Genomic DNA, 14,136 nt, shown 5'->3' on the forward strand with positions numbered 1-14,136 from the left:
CACAGGGTGCCTCCGCACAACAGCTTTTTGGGGGGCACTGCAGATGGGAGCCTTCCTCGCCCCGGCCAAGGCGGCCTGGTCCCAGCACAGCCGTGACTCCTGCTGGGACAGCTGGTTATTCTGGGTCCAAAACCACACAATTGACATGAAGTCACAAAGCCCAGCCTCACCCACCCGCCTGTCTCCTCCGCCCCGGGCTCAGCGTGGGAGCCTTCCCCGAGGGCATCTGCAGCGGGTCACGCGGTCCCAGCCCAGCCCGCGGCTCCCTGCGCAGGCCCTCACCGTCTCCTGCCCAGAGCTGCCCGCAGGCTGGGACAGGGACAGAGGGGCTGTCCAAGGGCCCCTCCTGCCCACAGGTCCTGAGGTCACGGTTAGGGCTGGGGTGGGTGCGGGTCCTAAGGAAGCCGACGAGGGGGCGGGACCCGAGGCCCACGCAGGAAAGGGGGCGTTTCGCTGAGTGCTGCCCGGGGACAGGAAGGGGTGACAGAGCACCCCGCGGCCCTGGGCCTGTCCCGGATCCTCGCTTCTCCACGCTCCAGCCCCCACGCACGCGTCCACTTCACGCACGCCTGGGTCCCTGCTCCGCGGGCCTGGGCTTGCTGACAGCCGCTTCGTGAACAGTTGCCCACAGGCTACGGAATAAGGTGTCAGCACGAGCTCGGTGAGCGACAGCGACTAAAACACTGCCTCCCGCCAGCAGACAGGCTGGGGCCCTCGCTCTGCAGACACTTCCATTCCGCTCCCCGCCCCGCTCGCCGTCCCATCTGTCATGCCCACGGGACAGGACGGTGGAGACAGCGGCCGCGTCCAGCTGCCCAGCCACCCACAACACCACACGCCACGCTCCCCCTCCTCCCCACGGCGGCCGCCACCCCACCACCAGCCGAGCCGCGTGGAGCAGTATGAAGCCAGCGATCTTGGGGGGGGAGGGTTGGGGAGCCGGCTGGACACGGTCCGTGCAGGAGGCACCACGGGGCCTCGCAGTGCCAGCTGGACACGCCCCCGCCGGGTTCCCAAAAGATCGCGGGCAGTCAGCACAGACCACACGCCAGCAGCAGCCTCTCCGTGGAGGTCCCACCAGGTTGTGCCACGCGCCTGGCACGCATTATCACGTTTACCCAAATCTCGTGCGTCACTCCCGCGTCCCCGGCTTGGGAGGTGACCAGCCTGAGGCCAAGAGAGCCGTGCGACACCCCTCCCCCCGTGGACGGACCCGCAAAGGCCACACGCCAGGGGTCGGCACCAGGACGGCAATCCATCCCGAGGTGGCCTGGCTGCCAGGGGAGCCTAACCCGCCCCCTCGCCGGGGAGAGCCAGGCCGAGGTCAGGGTGCTCCCCGCTGGCCGCTCCGCATTACCCCATCCTCCCCCCCTCGAGGCACAAAGGGCAGGAGCGCTCCGAGCTCTTCCCTCTGCCAGGGCCTGAGTCATGGAGCGCTGCGGCGGGAGCAGGGGAGACCGGCCCAGACGCTGCTCATAAAGGGCGCTTGTGCTCAGGGCTCCGCCGCCACCGCCGACCTGAGCTTCGTGGAGGGAGGGACGCAGGCGGCCCGAGGCCCCCGCCCCTCCTCCCACATCGCTGACGGGCTCTGCTGTGGAGGGAGGGGCTCAGGGCAGACACCTGCTCCAGGCAGGGGGGCGGGGGGGGGCACCCGTGCCAGGCGAGGCCCTGGAGAAGCTCGTGCCCCACGCCCAGGAGGAGCCGGGGAGCGGGAAGGAACCCGAGAGCGGCCTGCTGTTGGCCGCCCCGGGGGGTTTGTTGGCTTCTGAAGCGGCCGCCCACAGGGATGCCTACCTCTGGCCTGGCCAGCGTCTGAGTCACGGCCGCCTCCGGGCACGCCCCGCGTCCCGCTGCCCGTGCGGTCCTCGGGTGGGAGGAGCCCGCACTCACGCACACAGAGCCGACTCCGGTCTAGATGCCGCGCTGCCGTGGGCCGCGGCTCCCAGGACAGCAGCACAGGCCCGGCTGCCGCGCTGCCGTCACCCCGGACGCGCCAGGACCTCGGGGGCCTCACGCACGCTCTGCTTCACCGGAGTGACCACAGGCGTCCACCGGCCTCCAACGCCCCAGAGCCACGCAGGCGAGCCAGGCCCTCCGCGCCCAGACCCGCGCGGGACGCAGCTCCAGGCGGGCCGAGCCTGCGAGATGACTGAGACCGACTGGCCAAGCCACTGGCCATCCAACCTCCGTCCAACCTCCGTCACCAGACGGATGCCGCCCGCTCCCTTCTCCGCAGCGGGACGGGCGTGAAGCACTCCCGGCAGCTTTCCCCTCAGGAGTGGAGCTGGCAGAGGGGACGCGGGCCGGGGGCCCTGTGGGCACAGTGTCTCCCGAGGCGCTGCTGGTGGGCGCCCGCGAGGGCTCAGAACCCAGCCGGCTGCCCGGGGAGCCGCCCGAGAGCCACACAGGGTGTGTCCTGGAGCAGAGCCACGGAAACGTAAGCCACCCGGACAAAGAGGACGTTTGAAAGGTGTCAATAAATGCTTCTCAAAGCACCACATTTCCCGCCGTCTCAACGGAGACTTCTGCTGGATGTTTCCAAATGTGTGTCTGAAGCTCGCTACTCTCCAGGCAAGAACACTCCCGCCTCCCTCCCTCTCCCCCAGACGCCGAAACAGCCTGCTCTGCCCCCCGCCCCCCCGCCCAGGGCTTCCTCAGAGGCCACTCGGGAAGCCACCTGGGGCTAAAGGCAGGCACCTCGGCCACACGCTGTATGTGGCTTCCCCTGTGGCTTTGCGCTGACCCCCCAGGCTCTCAGCACCGTCAGCCTGTGGCAGGAGGGAGGCTGGCCACGTGTCCAGTCACGAAGAGTGAGACTTCCAGGGCAGTCCCATGGCTGCACCCACCCAACCAGAGCAGGAGACGTGGCCTGGCTGGGTGGCCGCACTCAGCCCCAGGACCATGCGCGAAGGGGAGACGACGTGGGAGTGCCGGGAGCTGGTCCATGCTTGCTGTTTCAAGGGACCTGGCATATATGGCATACTGTTCTTAATAAGTTTGCTCACCTTCTTGGCACTATGTGTTTTAACCAAGGTCACCTCTCAAAGGTTGTTTCCCCAGGTAGGGATTTTCCCCTGAAGTTAGGGAGGGAATAAAACCCCTTAACTAAGTGCCAGGCGGGTAATTAATCACTTTAACTACGAACAATCATGCTTAAGCTACATAATCTTTACTCCCTGGAATGGAGATAAGAAACGCCCTAACCTTTGGAATAGAGATTGATAGGATTGAATCAACTGGTATAAATACAGATGTAACAAGACAACAGAACCTAGACACAGAACCTACATAGAACCTAGAGACAGAAGAACTTCGCTGGAGAGAACATGGCAAAAGATCCTGGACAGAAACTGAAGACAGAACCTAGAGACAGAACCTAGTGAGAGAACATGGCAAAGATCCTGGACAGAAACTGGAGACAGAACCTAGAGACAGAACCTAGCGAGAGAACCTTGCTGAAGAACCTAGAGACTGAACCTGACTACAGAAATTGGCAAGAGAACCTGACTAGAACCTGGTGACTGAACCTGGCTGGAGAACCTGGACAGAACCTGGCTGGAGAACCTAGCAAGAGAACATGGACACAGAACCTGGCTGGAGATCCTAACCAGAACTTCGCTGGAGATCCTGAACAGAACTTGGCTGGAGATCCTGGCTAGAGATCCTGGCTAGGCTGCTGATCAACTGAATGCTGTCTCCATGCCATTCCTTCGTCGCCAACTCCGTCTACACCTTTGGGAACCCCTGGACCTGCTGGGGTTGGACCCCAGCATGGGAGCACCAAGAGGCTGCTACGATCCTCTGCGGCCACTCACCTGCCAGCCGGCTGCCCTGCCCACAGCCCTCCCACTCGCTGCTCTCATCTCCTCACAGGATCCACGCGCTCAGGGACGTGCACACGCGCATACCGCACCCCCTTCCATTCACGTATTTACAGTCTCCCTGGCAGACAGCTCCGCCGGGTGCAGACTTGTTTGTGTTTGCTTGCTGCTCTTTCCCAGGACTTGTAAGAGCGTCTGACACGTGGTGTCTGCTCCACAAATATGTGCTGAATGAATGAATTCCATAAAATTAAAGACACACACGCCGGGAGCACAGTTGCGAGGTGTCTCCATTAGCATACGTGATACTTCATTGAGTGTCTGTAAGTATCTCCTTACTCAACAGAGAGTGAGACTCACAAAACCCCGTGTGCTCCCAGGGGCTCCCCTCAGGACCCCATCACCCTGGGCAGCACTGCAGCACGTTCAGCAGCCTCCAGGAGGGTGGCCACGTGACCTGGCTCCGGCGATGAGCTGTGCCAGGCCTGCCGGCGGGTGCTCCAGGCCACCAGGCCGTCGCCCTAGAAGGAAGGGATGACTCTTCCCCGCACCTCCTGTCTGGGGTGCACTCCGCACCGCCTGTGGCAGGAGCCAGGCCCCGGGCCCTGGGAGGTCACCCACCCTGTCGCCCGGGCTGGTGGGCTCTGAGCTTCTCACACGGGAAACGGTCCCAGGCTTTGGGTCACATGCAACCCTCTGTGACCGCCTCACGGCACCTCTCCCCCAGCACACGTCCCACCTGCCGCCAGCAGCAGCCCTGCTCTTTCCAAGTAGGAGTCTGGAAAGTTCCCGACTGCACCCATGAAACATCGATGAAGGCACTGCCCTCACCGCCCTGCCCGGGCGTCCGCCTGTCTCCTCTAGTCCACACTGTGGACGGTGGCAACCGAAGAAGCAGTCCTCATGGAGAAAAGAGGGTTCCCGCTGAAGCCAGGCGGCCTGGCTGAGACTCCGGGCGAGGAGGCAGCTGGACTGGTAACGGCCCTCAGGACCGCAGAAAACTCCTACGTCCCCCACAGCCCAGGACACAGCTGTCCTTCGCCAGGCTGGCTGCTACTTCCGGTCTTACCCCTAGGCAACCAGCTACCCGCCACTTCCCAGCAGCCGAAGGAGACAGGCCGCAGAGGGGCCTCCTTCCTAGAAGCACTGGGACCCGCACGAAGGGCATCTAGCCCAGCCCCCAGTGTCTCGAAAGTTTGGGGAGAGTTTTTGGAAACCCGATGAAAACAATAGCAGCAAAAGCACAGACGCGCTTCCCAGGCAGCGAGGCTAACCCGCGCCCGGCTGCTGGGAGAGCAGGGCTGTGTCCTGAGGCACTGGAGCTGCACGCAGCGCGGCAGGTGCCTCAGGAATGCCAAGGGGCATGTGGGCACTCCCCCGCCGGAGCCGCCCCAGGAGGCTCGCCACGCCGAGCGCACGCGGGGTGCAGCCCCGACAAAGCCCACGTGCACGGGGCGAGGGTGGGAGGAGGCTCAGGCCCGGGAGGCGCAGGCAGTGGCCAAGTGCTCCGACGCCCCGAAGGCACGGGGATGGCATCGCGTTAGGGGCGTGGCCACCCACCCCAGGCCCCTTCTGCAGTTAGCACACCGCTCAGCCATCCGCAGGCCCATCCTGGGGCTGCCCACCCCTCGGGTCCTAAGGAGGCAGCAGCCACCGCCCATGATGGGCACCTCTCCACGCCGACAACGCAGCCCGCACAGCCGCCTTCCCTACACTCTGGGAATGTCACAGCCTCGATTCCTGTGAGCACAGCAGGGAACATCACTAAGGGCAGCATCGCTGGACTTGGAGAAATGGAGACACACTGTGCTCTCAACAGAAACGTCCTCTCCGTGGCGGCTCCGGCTGCAAAGCCCCAGGATGAAGCCTCAAGAAAGCGCAGGCCGCCACCTGGACGTGAAGCTGGAGGATGGAAAACGGGCCCGTGAACACCCGAGTGGTGTGAAGCCAGCGGCGGAGGCGCACCGGGGCCTCGTCTCCCCGCACCTGAGCAACAGCCCTGGCGCCACCGGCAACGGGAGGGCAGGTGAGGGCCTACCAGGCGAGCTCCAGGGTCACTGTCCAGCTCCGACCCACAGGGCCGTGTTGCTCCTGGAGCGGTGGGCCTGGAGAGCAGGATGGAGAGCAGGCACCGCTCCACCACCCAGTCAGCTCGGCACCTGTGTCTCCCAGCTGCTCACCGGCCCATTAATGAGGATGACGATGCCCTAGCCCAGTGGTGGGCTCCGTGTCATTCCTTCTTTACAGCGCAAACTTTACTTAAAGTTTTAAGTCTTAGTTAAAACCCATAGTTAGAACCACTTCTTCAAAATAGACTCGTCCAGGCCGAAAACCGACTTCTGCGCATGGGCCACGAAGTTTCAATCGCACTGTACGTGCGCGCCCACACGTGGTATTTTGTGGAAGAGCCACACTCAAGGGACCAAAGAGCTGCAGTTTGCCGACCACTGCCCTAGACAAGCGGTCGCCAACCGGTGGTCCGCAAGGTCCGGAAGGTTGGCGACCGCTGCCCTAGACAACAAGCAAAGAGCTGTGCAAATATGGAGCATGAAACATGAGGTCCAGTCTCCAAACCACTTCTGCCCGCGTCCAAGCTCTCAGCGTCCGGCCCGCGCCTCCCTCAGTGCACCCTGCGGTCATCTCTGGAAACGCTGCAGATCGGATCTGTCAGCTGGTGCTTCACCACTTCCGTGGCTCGCTCTCATAATTCCAATCGCCTGGCATGGTGTGCGCGGCCCAGTGCGCCCTGCCACACCCCCCGCGGCTGCACACCGCTCTGGGTGGCACAGGGACGGAGGGTTCCCAGGCCTCCCCACCCGTGCTGTCACAGTGAGCCCTGCCACACTGGCTGCCCTGCGGTGCCCTCTTGCTCCTGCTGCTGTGCGCTGTGCGGCCTTGTGTTGCCGCTACCACGGCAACCACAGGGGAAGCCAGACCCCAGGTGACAAGTCCAGGGGAGCCCGAGGAGCAGGAGACACAGTCCCCAGCGCAAAACGCTCCCACCACCTCCACGCTGGGCCTGGTCAGTGCCGCGCCCCCGGTCCCTCCAGGAGCTAAGCTGGTCTGAGGGGGAGGCCGCTGCGTGTGAGAGCGTGCCATGGGTGCGTGGCCTCTGTGCGCCGGCCTGCCTCTCCGCAGCACCCACATTTCCTGCTCAGGTTCATACCTCCATGACTTTAAGTGACGAGGAGGACAGGCGTCTCGAAAGGCTCAGGCTTAAAGTGAAGGGGAAGAAGCTGAATAGAACCCGCCGCAGGGAGCAGGTGAGCTGCCCAGTGGTGGATCCCAGCAGCGCATCCCGGGAGCTCCAGGCCCTACACTGTCCGCGGGGCACGTCCCAGGGGCATCACCCCCTCCCCCCCAGACCTGAACCCCGAGCTCCGAGTTACCGTCTCTCACCCTTCGGGGCCCTCCCTGCCTACAGACCTGGCTGAACCAAAGTCATCTGCTCCCCCGACACCAAGACAGCGCGGCCGCCTGCCGTGTGCGGGGGTGAGCTGTGTGCTGCCTGCCGTGTGCGGGGTGAGCTGTGTGCCGCCTGCCGTGTGCGGGGTGAGCTGTGTGCCGCCTGCCGTGTGCGGGGTGAGCTGTGCGCCACCTGCCATATGCGGGGTGAGCTGTGTGCCGCCTGCCGTGTGCGGGGTGAGCTGTGCGGCCGCCTGCCGTGTGCGGGGTGAGCTGTGAGCTGTGCGGCCACCTGCCGTGTGCGGGGTGAGCTGTAGGGTGAAAGTGGCCTCCGCCTGCCTGTGCCTGTGCAGAGTCCAAGGGCATCGCCCCGAGGTCACCACCTGCGGGGAACCCCCGCGGCCGGCTCACTCACCAGCTGGAACTCGCTCCTGCGGCGGAAGGCCTCCCGGATGCCCGAGTCCCCCCAGAGGGCGCTCAGGGCGGGCACGTAGAGCTGGAAGGTGGCGGGCTCCACGGGCAGCCCCGCCTTGTTCTCGAAGGCCATGAGGAACATGCCGTGCTTCTCGTTCTCCGAGTGCTGCCACGGGATGCCCAGCTTGTCCCGCGCGTCCACGAGGACCTTGGAGCCCTGGGGGCAGAGGAAAGGGTGAGTGAGCTGCAGAGGCCGGACCACGCGGAGCTGCCGGCAGCGACTGCGACAGCAGGACACCCCGCTGTCCGCCGTGCCACCCTCACGGCCCTCGGCTGTCGGGTCAGGCGCGGATGCGTACTCCTGGGACACGACTGCGCCATGCGGTTACGCACCAGGCGGCAGCGTGCCCTTTGCTGCCCTCACCGGGGAGGTCCTGGGAGCACACGCCTGGGGGGAGACCTGGCCACCCCGAGCACAGCCAGCACTGAACGGGCCACGGCAGGAGGCGGCAGTGGGGGAACCACTCCAGCACCACCAAACCCAGACCCACCGAACCCGCCTCAGCGGACGAGACGCCGTACCACACCCCGTTCCCACCGTCCAGCTCCCGGTGTGTAGCTGGCGGTTTCCCGACAAAGCTCCCCTCCTCCACGGGCAGAAGGGGCAGTGACGCCTCCGTGTGGCCCGCCCGAACTGCTGGGTGGATGGGGGTGGGGACCGAGCCTCTCCCAGGCTGCGGGCCTGCCCGGCTGCTCAGTGCGGAGGGGAGGGGGGCGGGGGGGCGCTCCTCTGCCAGGCGACGTGCCCTCCCCACGCACCAGAGGGAGGGCGGGCTGGGACCCTCACCGAAGCAGCGCGTCAGGCCCGTCGAGAGCCAACAGAACAGAGAGGTGCTCAGCTCTCCTTCCTCTGCCCACACCCCTGGGGCCTTTCATCTCCCCGCTTTCTCTGACGACATCTCAACAGACCCCCCTGCCCAGAACCGAGAGGGATGCCTGCTGTGGCCACGCCTGCACAGCCAGGTGCACGCAGCGGGCAGGGCGCTCCACCTTGGGCCCTCGGAGAAGGGCAGCTGCTCAGGACCTCGGCGCCCCGCCCCCTGCCCTGCCACGCGACGCCCTGCCCCACAGCTCACAGCACGCGGCCAGACCACGAGGCGCCTCCACACGCAGAGGGTTAGCCTCCCAGCGCGCCCAGCCTCAGTCACACGTGACCCGGAACCGCTACTCCCAGGGCCGCTCGGTTCACGTCGGGGATGAAGGTGGGAGCCACAGCGACGCGGAAGGCGGGGCCCTTCTGCACGCTGCCCCACCCTGAATGCCCTTCCTTTCTCAGTCTCATCTGGAGGGGGAGGCATCAAGGAAAAGACATCTCCCCTTTGTCCTTTTAGATTATCTGCGCGGAGCCCGAGCATCCACACTGCCCCGGTGTTTCCTGCGGGCGTCTGCTCACACTGCGCCCGCACTCCCGGGTCAGCGAGAGCCTGGCCCCTGGGGTGTCTCACGCACTGGCCGCGTGCGGAGCGGACAGTCCTACCGTCGCCATCACTGCATAGAGCGCCACCATGTGCGGAGACCACAGCAGGCACGACAGAAAGACACCTGCCCCGACATCTTCCAGCAGAAGACCCATTTCCCACATGAAAGCCCCGAGTTCCCCCAGCCACACACTCACAGGACAGAGATGAAGGCGGAGACACCGACCGAGGCCCTGCCACCAGCTCCGAGGCGAGGGCAGTATTAGTGCTGAGTGTGGTTCCCATAACTGCGTGGCACCCAGTCGCCCAAACACACCCAGTGCAGCCTAAGCGGCTGACCTCGCCTTGCTGCCATGTAACACTGACCTGCTCAGAGAACACATTTCTAAGACAATCTGTAAATCCAGGATTTAAACTCCAAAGAACTGATTCCCTGTCTGCTGGGGATGTAGATGTGGGGGGTTTTTTGGTTTTACCGGACGAACACCAAAAACGGCAAACCCTGCTATCTCATCCCCAAACACGTTTTGTGATTTTCACTCCTAATCAAACCACCTTCTCAGACCAGCCGTTCCTCACTAGGCTCCCTCGGAAAGCGTTGCGGCGGACATGTGGCGTGCGGCGGACATGAGGCGTGCGGCGGACATGTGGCGTGCGGCGGACATGTGGCGTGCGGCGGACATGTGGCGTGCGGCGGACATGAGGCGTGCGGCGGACATGAGGCGTGCGGCGGACATGTGGCGTGCGGCGGACATGTGGCGTGCGGCGGACATGAGGCGTGCGGCGGACATGTGGCGTGCGGCGGACATGTGGCGTGCGGCGGACATGAGGCGTGCGGCGGACATGTGGCGTGCGGCGGACATGTGGCGTGCGGCGGACATGTGGCGTGCGGCGGACATGTGGCGTGCGGCGGACATGTGGCGTGCGGCGGACATGAGGCGTGCGGCGGACATGTGGCGTGCGGCGGACATGTGGCGTGCGGCGGACATGTGGCGTGCGGCGGACATGTGGCGTGCGGCGGACATGTGGCGTGCGGCGGACATGAGGCGTGCGGCGGACATGTGGCGTGCGGCGGACATGTGGCGTGCGGCGGACATGTGGCGTGCGGCGGACATGAGGCGTGCGGCGGACATGTGGCGTGCGGCGGACATGTGCGGACATGTGGCGTGCGGCGGACATGTGGCGTGCGGCGGACATGTGGCGTGCGGCGGACATGTGGCGTGCGGCGGACATGAGGCGTGCGGCGGACATGTGGCGTGCGGCGGACATGTGGCGTGCGGCGGACATGAGGCGTGCGGGCGCCTGACGCCTTTCCTAGAGCCTGAAGGGAAACCAGGAAGGGTCTGCGGTGTGTTCACCGCCGACAGCAGCGCCTGCGCTTGGAGAGCGGGTTTTGCTTGAGACCCGAGGCTGGTTGCGGGCCTCTGGCCACCGCCCAGATGGAGACGTGCGCCAGGGGTGTAAACAGGACGGTCCTGGGAGCCGGGAGCCAGCAAGGCGGCGGCGCCTCTTCAGTGTCTGAACCCGCGGGAGGCACCTTCCAATGTAGAGGCTGCATGAAACGCGATAAAGGAGAGCAGCCTGCGGGCAAAGGGTCCCCAGAGCTCGATGGCAGGGCTGCTGGCCTCCTCGTGCAGCCCCCGCCCCCCATTCCTCTCGGGAACAGCGCCTCGTTCTGATGGGCCGGCTGCTCCTCACCAGTCCCTCCTCTGGGAGCCGCCCACCTGCTCGGCCAGCTTCCCAGGCGCCCAGCAGCGGAGCGGAGCCCCTTCCTGGGAACGGCCGCTTCACCCCTCAGGAGTGGGCCTGGGCACGTCACGGGAAACAAAGGCTCGGAGGTCACGGACACGCCGTCTCCCACAGGCCTTTCGGTTCTGACCACGGCGTCCAGTGGGCAGATGCAGGGCCCCCAAAGGCTGTTTGAGATGCTCCAGCCACACGGCACCGCCCACAGCTGCGCCCGCTCGGAACAGGCCTGCCCAGAGCCCAGCAGCCACGGGCTCACGCCCCCTCGGGACACGTGGGGGGCAGTGCTGTGCCCACTTCACAGAGAAGACGCACGCAGCTCAGGATCAGGGAGGCCAATGCGAGTGCTTGTTTTAACCCATATTCTTCCTGCACCTCGACGGGTGTGTCGGGGAGACGGGCAGGGGCAGGAGGGTGGCACGGACTTCAGAAGCAGATCTGCACTGACCTGGGCGGACCCGGCATTTCTGGTTCTCTCTAGAATGCTTGTTAAAAAGTTAACTAGACCTAGAAGCAGGGACATGCTGAGCGCCTGGCGAACTCAGAGGAGATGCGATGAGTTCAGACCCGACTTCACAAACAGGAAACGCCTTCACTCACACACCTGTCACAGCAGCGTGGTCGAGACCCCCGCCACCGGGCTGTGGGCAGCGGGACGCGGCCAGTCCGAACTGAGATGTGTTATAACACTCACTGCATTCAAAGACTTCGCATGAAAAATAAATGGAAATACTTTAAAATTTTTAATACTGACTGTGTTATAACAAAACTATAATATTTTGGATATTTTGCATTATTAAAATACATCATTTTACTTATTTCTTTTACCTCTCTCAATGTGGGCAATTTAAAATGTGTTTTTTTAATTGATTTGAGAGAGAGAGAAGAAGGGAGAGGGATAGAGAGATAGAAAGAAACATCAATGAGACACAAACATCAATCGGCTGCCTCCTGCACACTCCCTACTGGGGATCGAACCAATAACCTCTTGGTTCCTGGGTTAACGCTCAGCCACTGAGCCACACCAGCCGGGCTGACTGTGGACACCGTGTGTGTGAGGTTCACCTTACGTTTCTGCTGGACCGCGTTGCTGTACGGGAACATTTCTTAAAATGAAGTTTGTTTCTTTCCGATTACAAAAATGTCATTTTTTACTGTAGAAAATAGAGGAAACAACTCCACAGAGAAGCGAACTATCACTATCTGGAAATAACTTTCGTTAACATCTTAGAACGCCCGTCTCGTTCCTTCGGTGACAGTCACGCAGTCTCCCTCCGTCAGGTTCCGGTGGACGGCACAGAGGCCTGCCGCTCAGGCCCCGCACGGTCTTCACGATGTTCCCGACGAAGCCGGTGCCGCACCATGTCGTGTGACTGCTCTGTACCTACCCGCCTGCACTGCTCACTCCCTTCCCCTTCTCTCCTGGCCCCACCCCCGCCGACATTGTCAGCCTGCTTTCTGTTCTCAAAAATGTCTCTACCTAGAGATAACGTCTGAGATCTGAGAATGTCCTGGGTCTCGCTCCTGATGGAAATCTCTCTGTGTGACATTAACATTCCGCGTGGCTCAGGCTCTGGTCGGCCACCATCACGTCCCACCTGGATTCCTGCAACCTTCTCGCTGGTCTCCTCACGTCTGCTCTTGCCCCCTTCGGTCATTCTCAAACCAGCCACCATCACATTCCTCTGCAAACCCCACCTGACTCCCTCTCATGAGGGTAGGAGCTCCGGTCCCCACAGAGGCTCGCTGCGCCCAGCCGTTGCCTCTGCCCCCATGTCCAGCCTGCTGCCCCCGCCCCCGCGTCCAGCCTGCTGCCCCCGCCCCCGCGCCCAGCCTGCTGCCCCCGCCCCCGCACCCAGCCTGCTGCCCCTGACCCCGCGCCCAGCCTGCTGCCCCTGACCCCGCGCCCAGCCTGCTGCCCCTGACCCTGTGCCCAGCCTGCTGCCCCTGACCCCGTGCCCAGCCTGCTGCCCCTGACCCCGAGCCCAGCCTGCTGCCCCTGACCCCGCGTCCAGCCTGCTGCCCCTGACCCTGCGCCCAGCCTGCTGCCCCTGACCCCGCGCCCAGCCTGCTGCCCCTGACCCCGCGCCCAGCCTGCTGCCCCTGACCCCGTGCCCAGCCTGCTGCCCCTGACCCCATGCCCTCCTTATCTCCTGCCTGCTCTGGGCCAGGACCTCCCTGCATCTGCCTGGGCCTGGCCCTGCTGGCTCCTGGTGCCTGAAACCCGCTGCCCAGGATCCACATGACCCCCTCCCTCCGTCCACAGCCACTACGTGAAGGTCAGCCTCAGCGAGGCCCTGCGTGGCCACTGACCCCACATCGCAGCCCCCGCTGCCGGCTCCCGGCCTCCGCTCTCGCTCAGCGCCGGGCCTGACGAGGCCTCTGCTCCCCCCGCCGGGAAGGGAGGCTGCGAGGGAAGGGAGGCTGCGAGGGAAGGGAGGCTGCGAGGGAAGGGAGGCTGCGAGGCGGCTCTGGGTCGCGCTTGTTCTCTCCACAGCCCCAGGCCTGCACGGTGCGTGATCTACTTGGTGACGAGGATGCCTGGGTCTCGGGTCCCCCGTGGGCGGCCCAGGGACCACCCTTCCTTCCTGCCTCTCAGGTTGCGGCGAGGATTCCTGACGGCAGAGGTGGGACCGTGACAGTCAGACCTGCCTGGCGCCAAGGCAGAGCCACAGGACGATGCCGCCACCACTGTCATGTCCATGGCTCCTCGCCGGTAACCTGGCCACACGGGATCGTTAGTGAGGCTGAGAGTTAACGCTGGTCTGTGCTTTATTTGAAATCAACTGCACTGTACTGGGTTAGGAAATCCCTTTTAACACCCCTGTGCGCTCGCTTCGCAGCACGTCTACTAAAGCTGGAACCATATCAGCATGGCCCCTGCGCAGGGATGACATGCAAATCCGTGATGCGTTCCATATTTAAAAACACACAAAACTCTCTCCTTTTCACGTACAAAGGTAAGAGAAAAGCCTGTTTACAGGAAAAGCTCAACCACAGAAACAGCTCAGCCCACTGTGGTGAGTAAATTAAAGTGACAAAGCGACGGGCCAAGTTCACACAGAGCACCTGCCCCACGCGGGCAGCCCCGTGTGACGAAAGCGACTGCGCCCACAGCCCCGCTCACACCTTGTGGGGAGAAGCTCTGACAAAAGGGCCGCCCAGATGGAGGAGAGCTCCCGAATCGGCCACCTCCCTGTTCAGGGACGCGGGGAACACACCACGCCGTTCCCGTAGCTCAGGATCCGGGTCATGATGGTCACAGGAATCAC

The 14,136-nt window shown here is 63.8% G+C and overlaps 1 protein-coding gene and 1 pseudogene across 5 annotated transcripts in view; one reads left to right on the forward strand and one right to left on the reverse strand.

The window, feature by feature from the left end:
- The window catches only part of GNA12 (G protein subunit alpha 12), a 42,302-nt gene that overhangs the window by 8,128 nt on the left and 20,038 nt on the right, over nucleotides 1-14,136 (reverse strand). For 4 of the 5 annotated variants that reach the window (XM_036312560.1, XM_036312561.1, XM_036312558.1 and 1 more), the window contains exon 2: nucleotides 7,642-7,857. The exons of the other annotated variant lie outside the window; for it this stretch is intronic. In XM_036312560.1, the coding sequence (XP_036168453.1) occupies nucleotides 7,642-7,857 (216 nt within the window). The remainder of the gene's footprint in view (nucleotides 1-7,641; nucleotides 7,858-14,136) is intronic. 5 annotated transcript variants of the gene reach the window in all.
- LOC118659427 lies at nucleotides 13,693-13,789 on the forward strand (annotated as a pseudogene).

The sequence above is a fragment of the Myotis myotis genome, unplaced genomic scaffold (genome assembly GCF_014108235.1).
Source record: "Myotis myotis isolate mMyoMyo1 unplaced genomic scaffold, mMyoMyo1.p scaffold_m19_p_6, whole genome shotgun sequence".
Taxonomy (NCBI): domain Eukaryota; kingdom Metazoa; phylum Chordata; class Mammalia; order Chiroptera; family Vespertilionidae; genus Myotis; species Myotis myotis.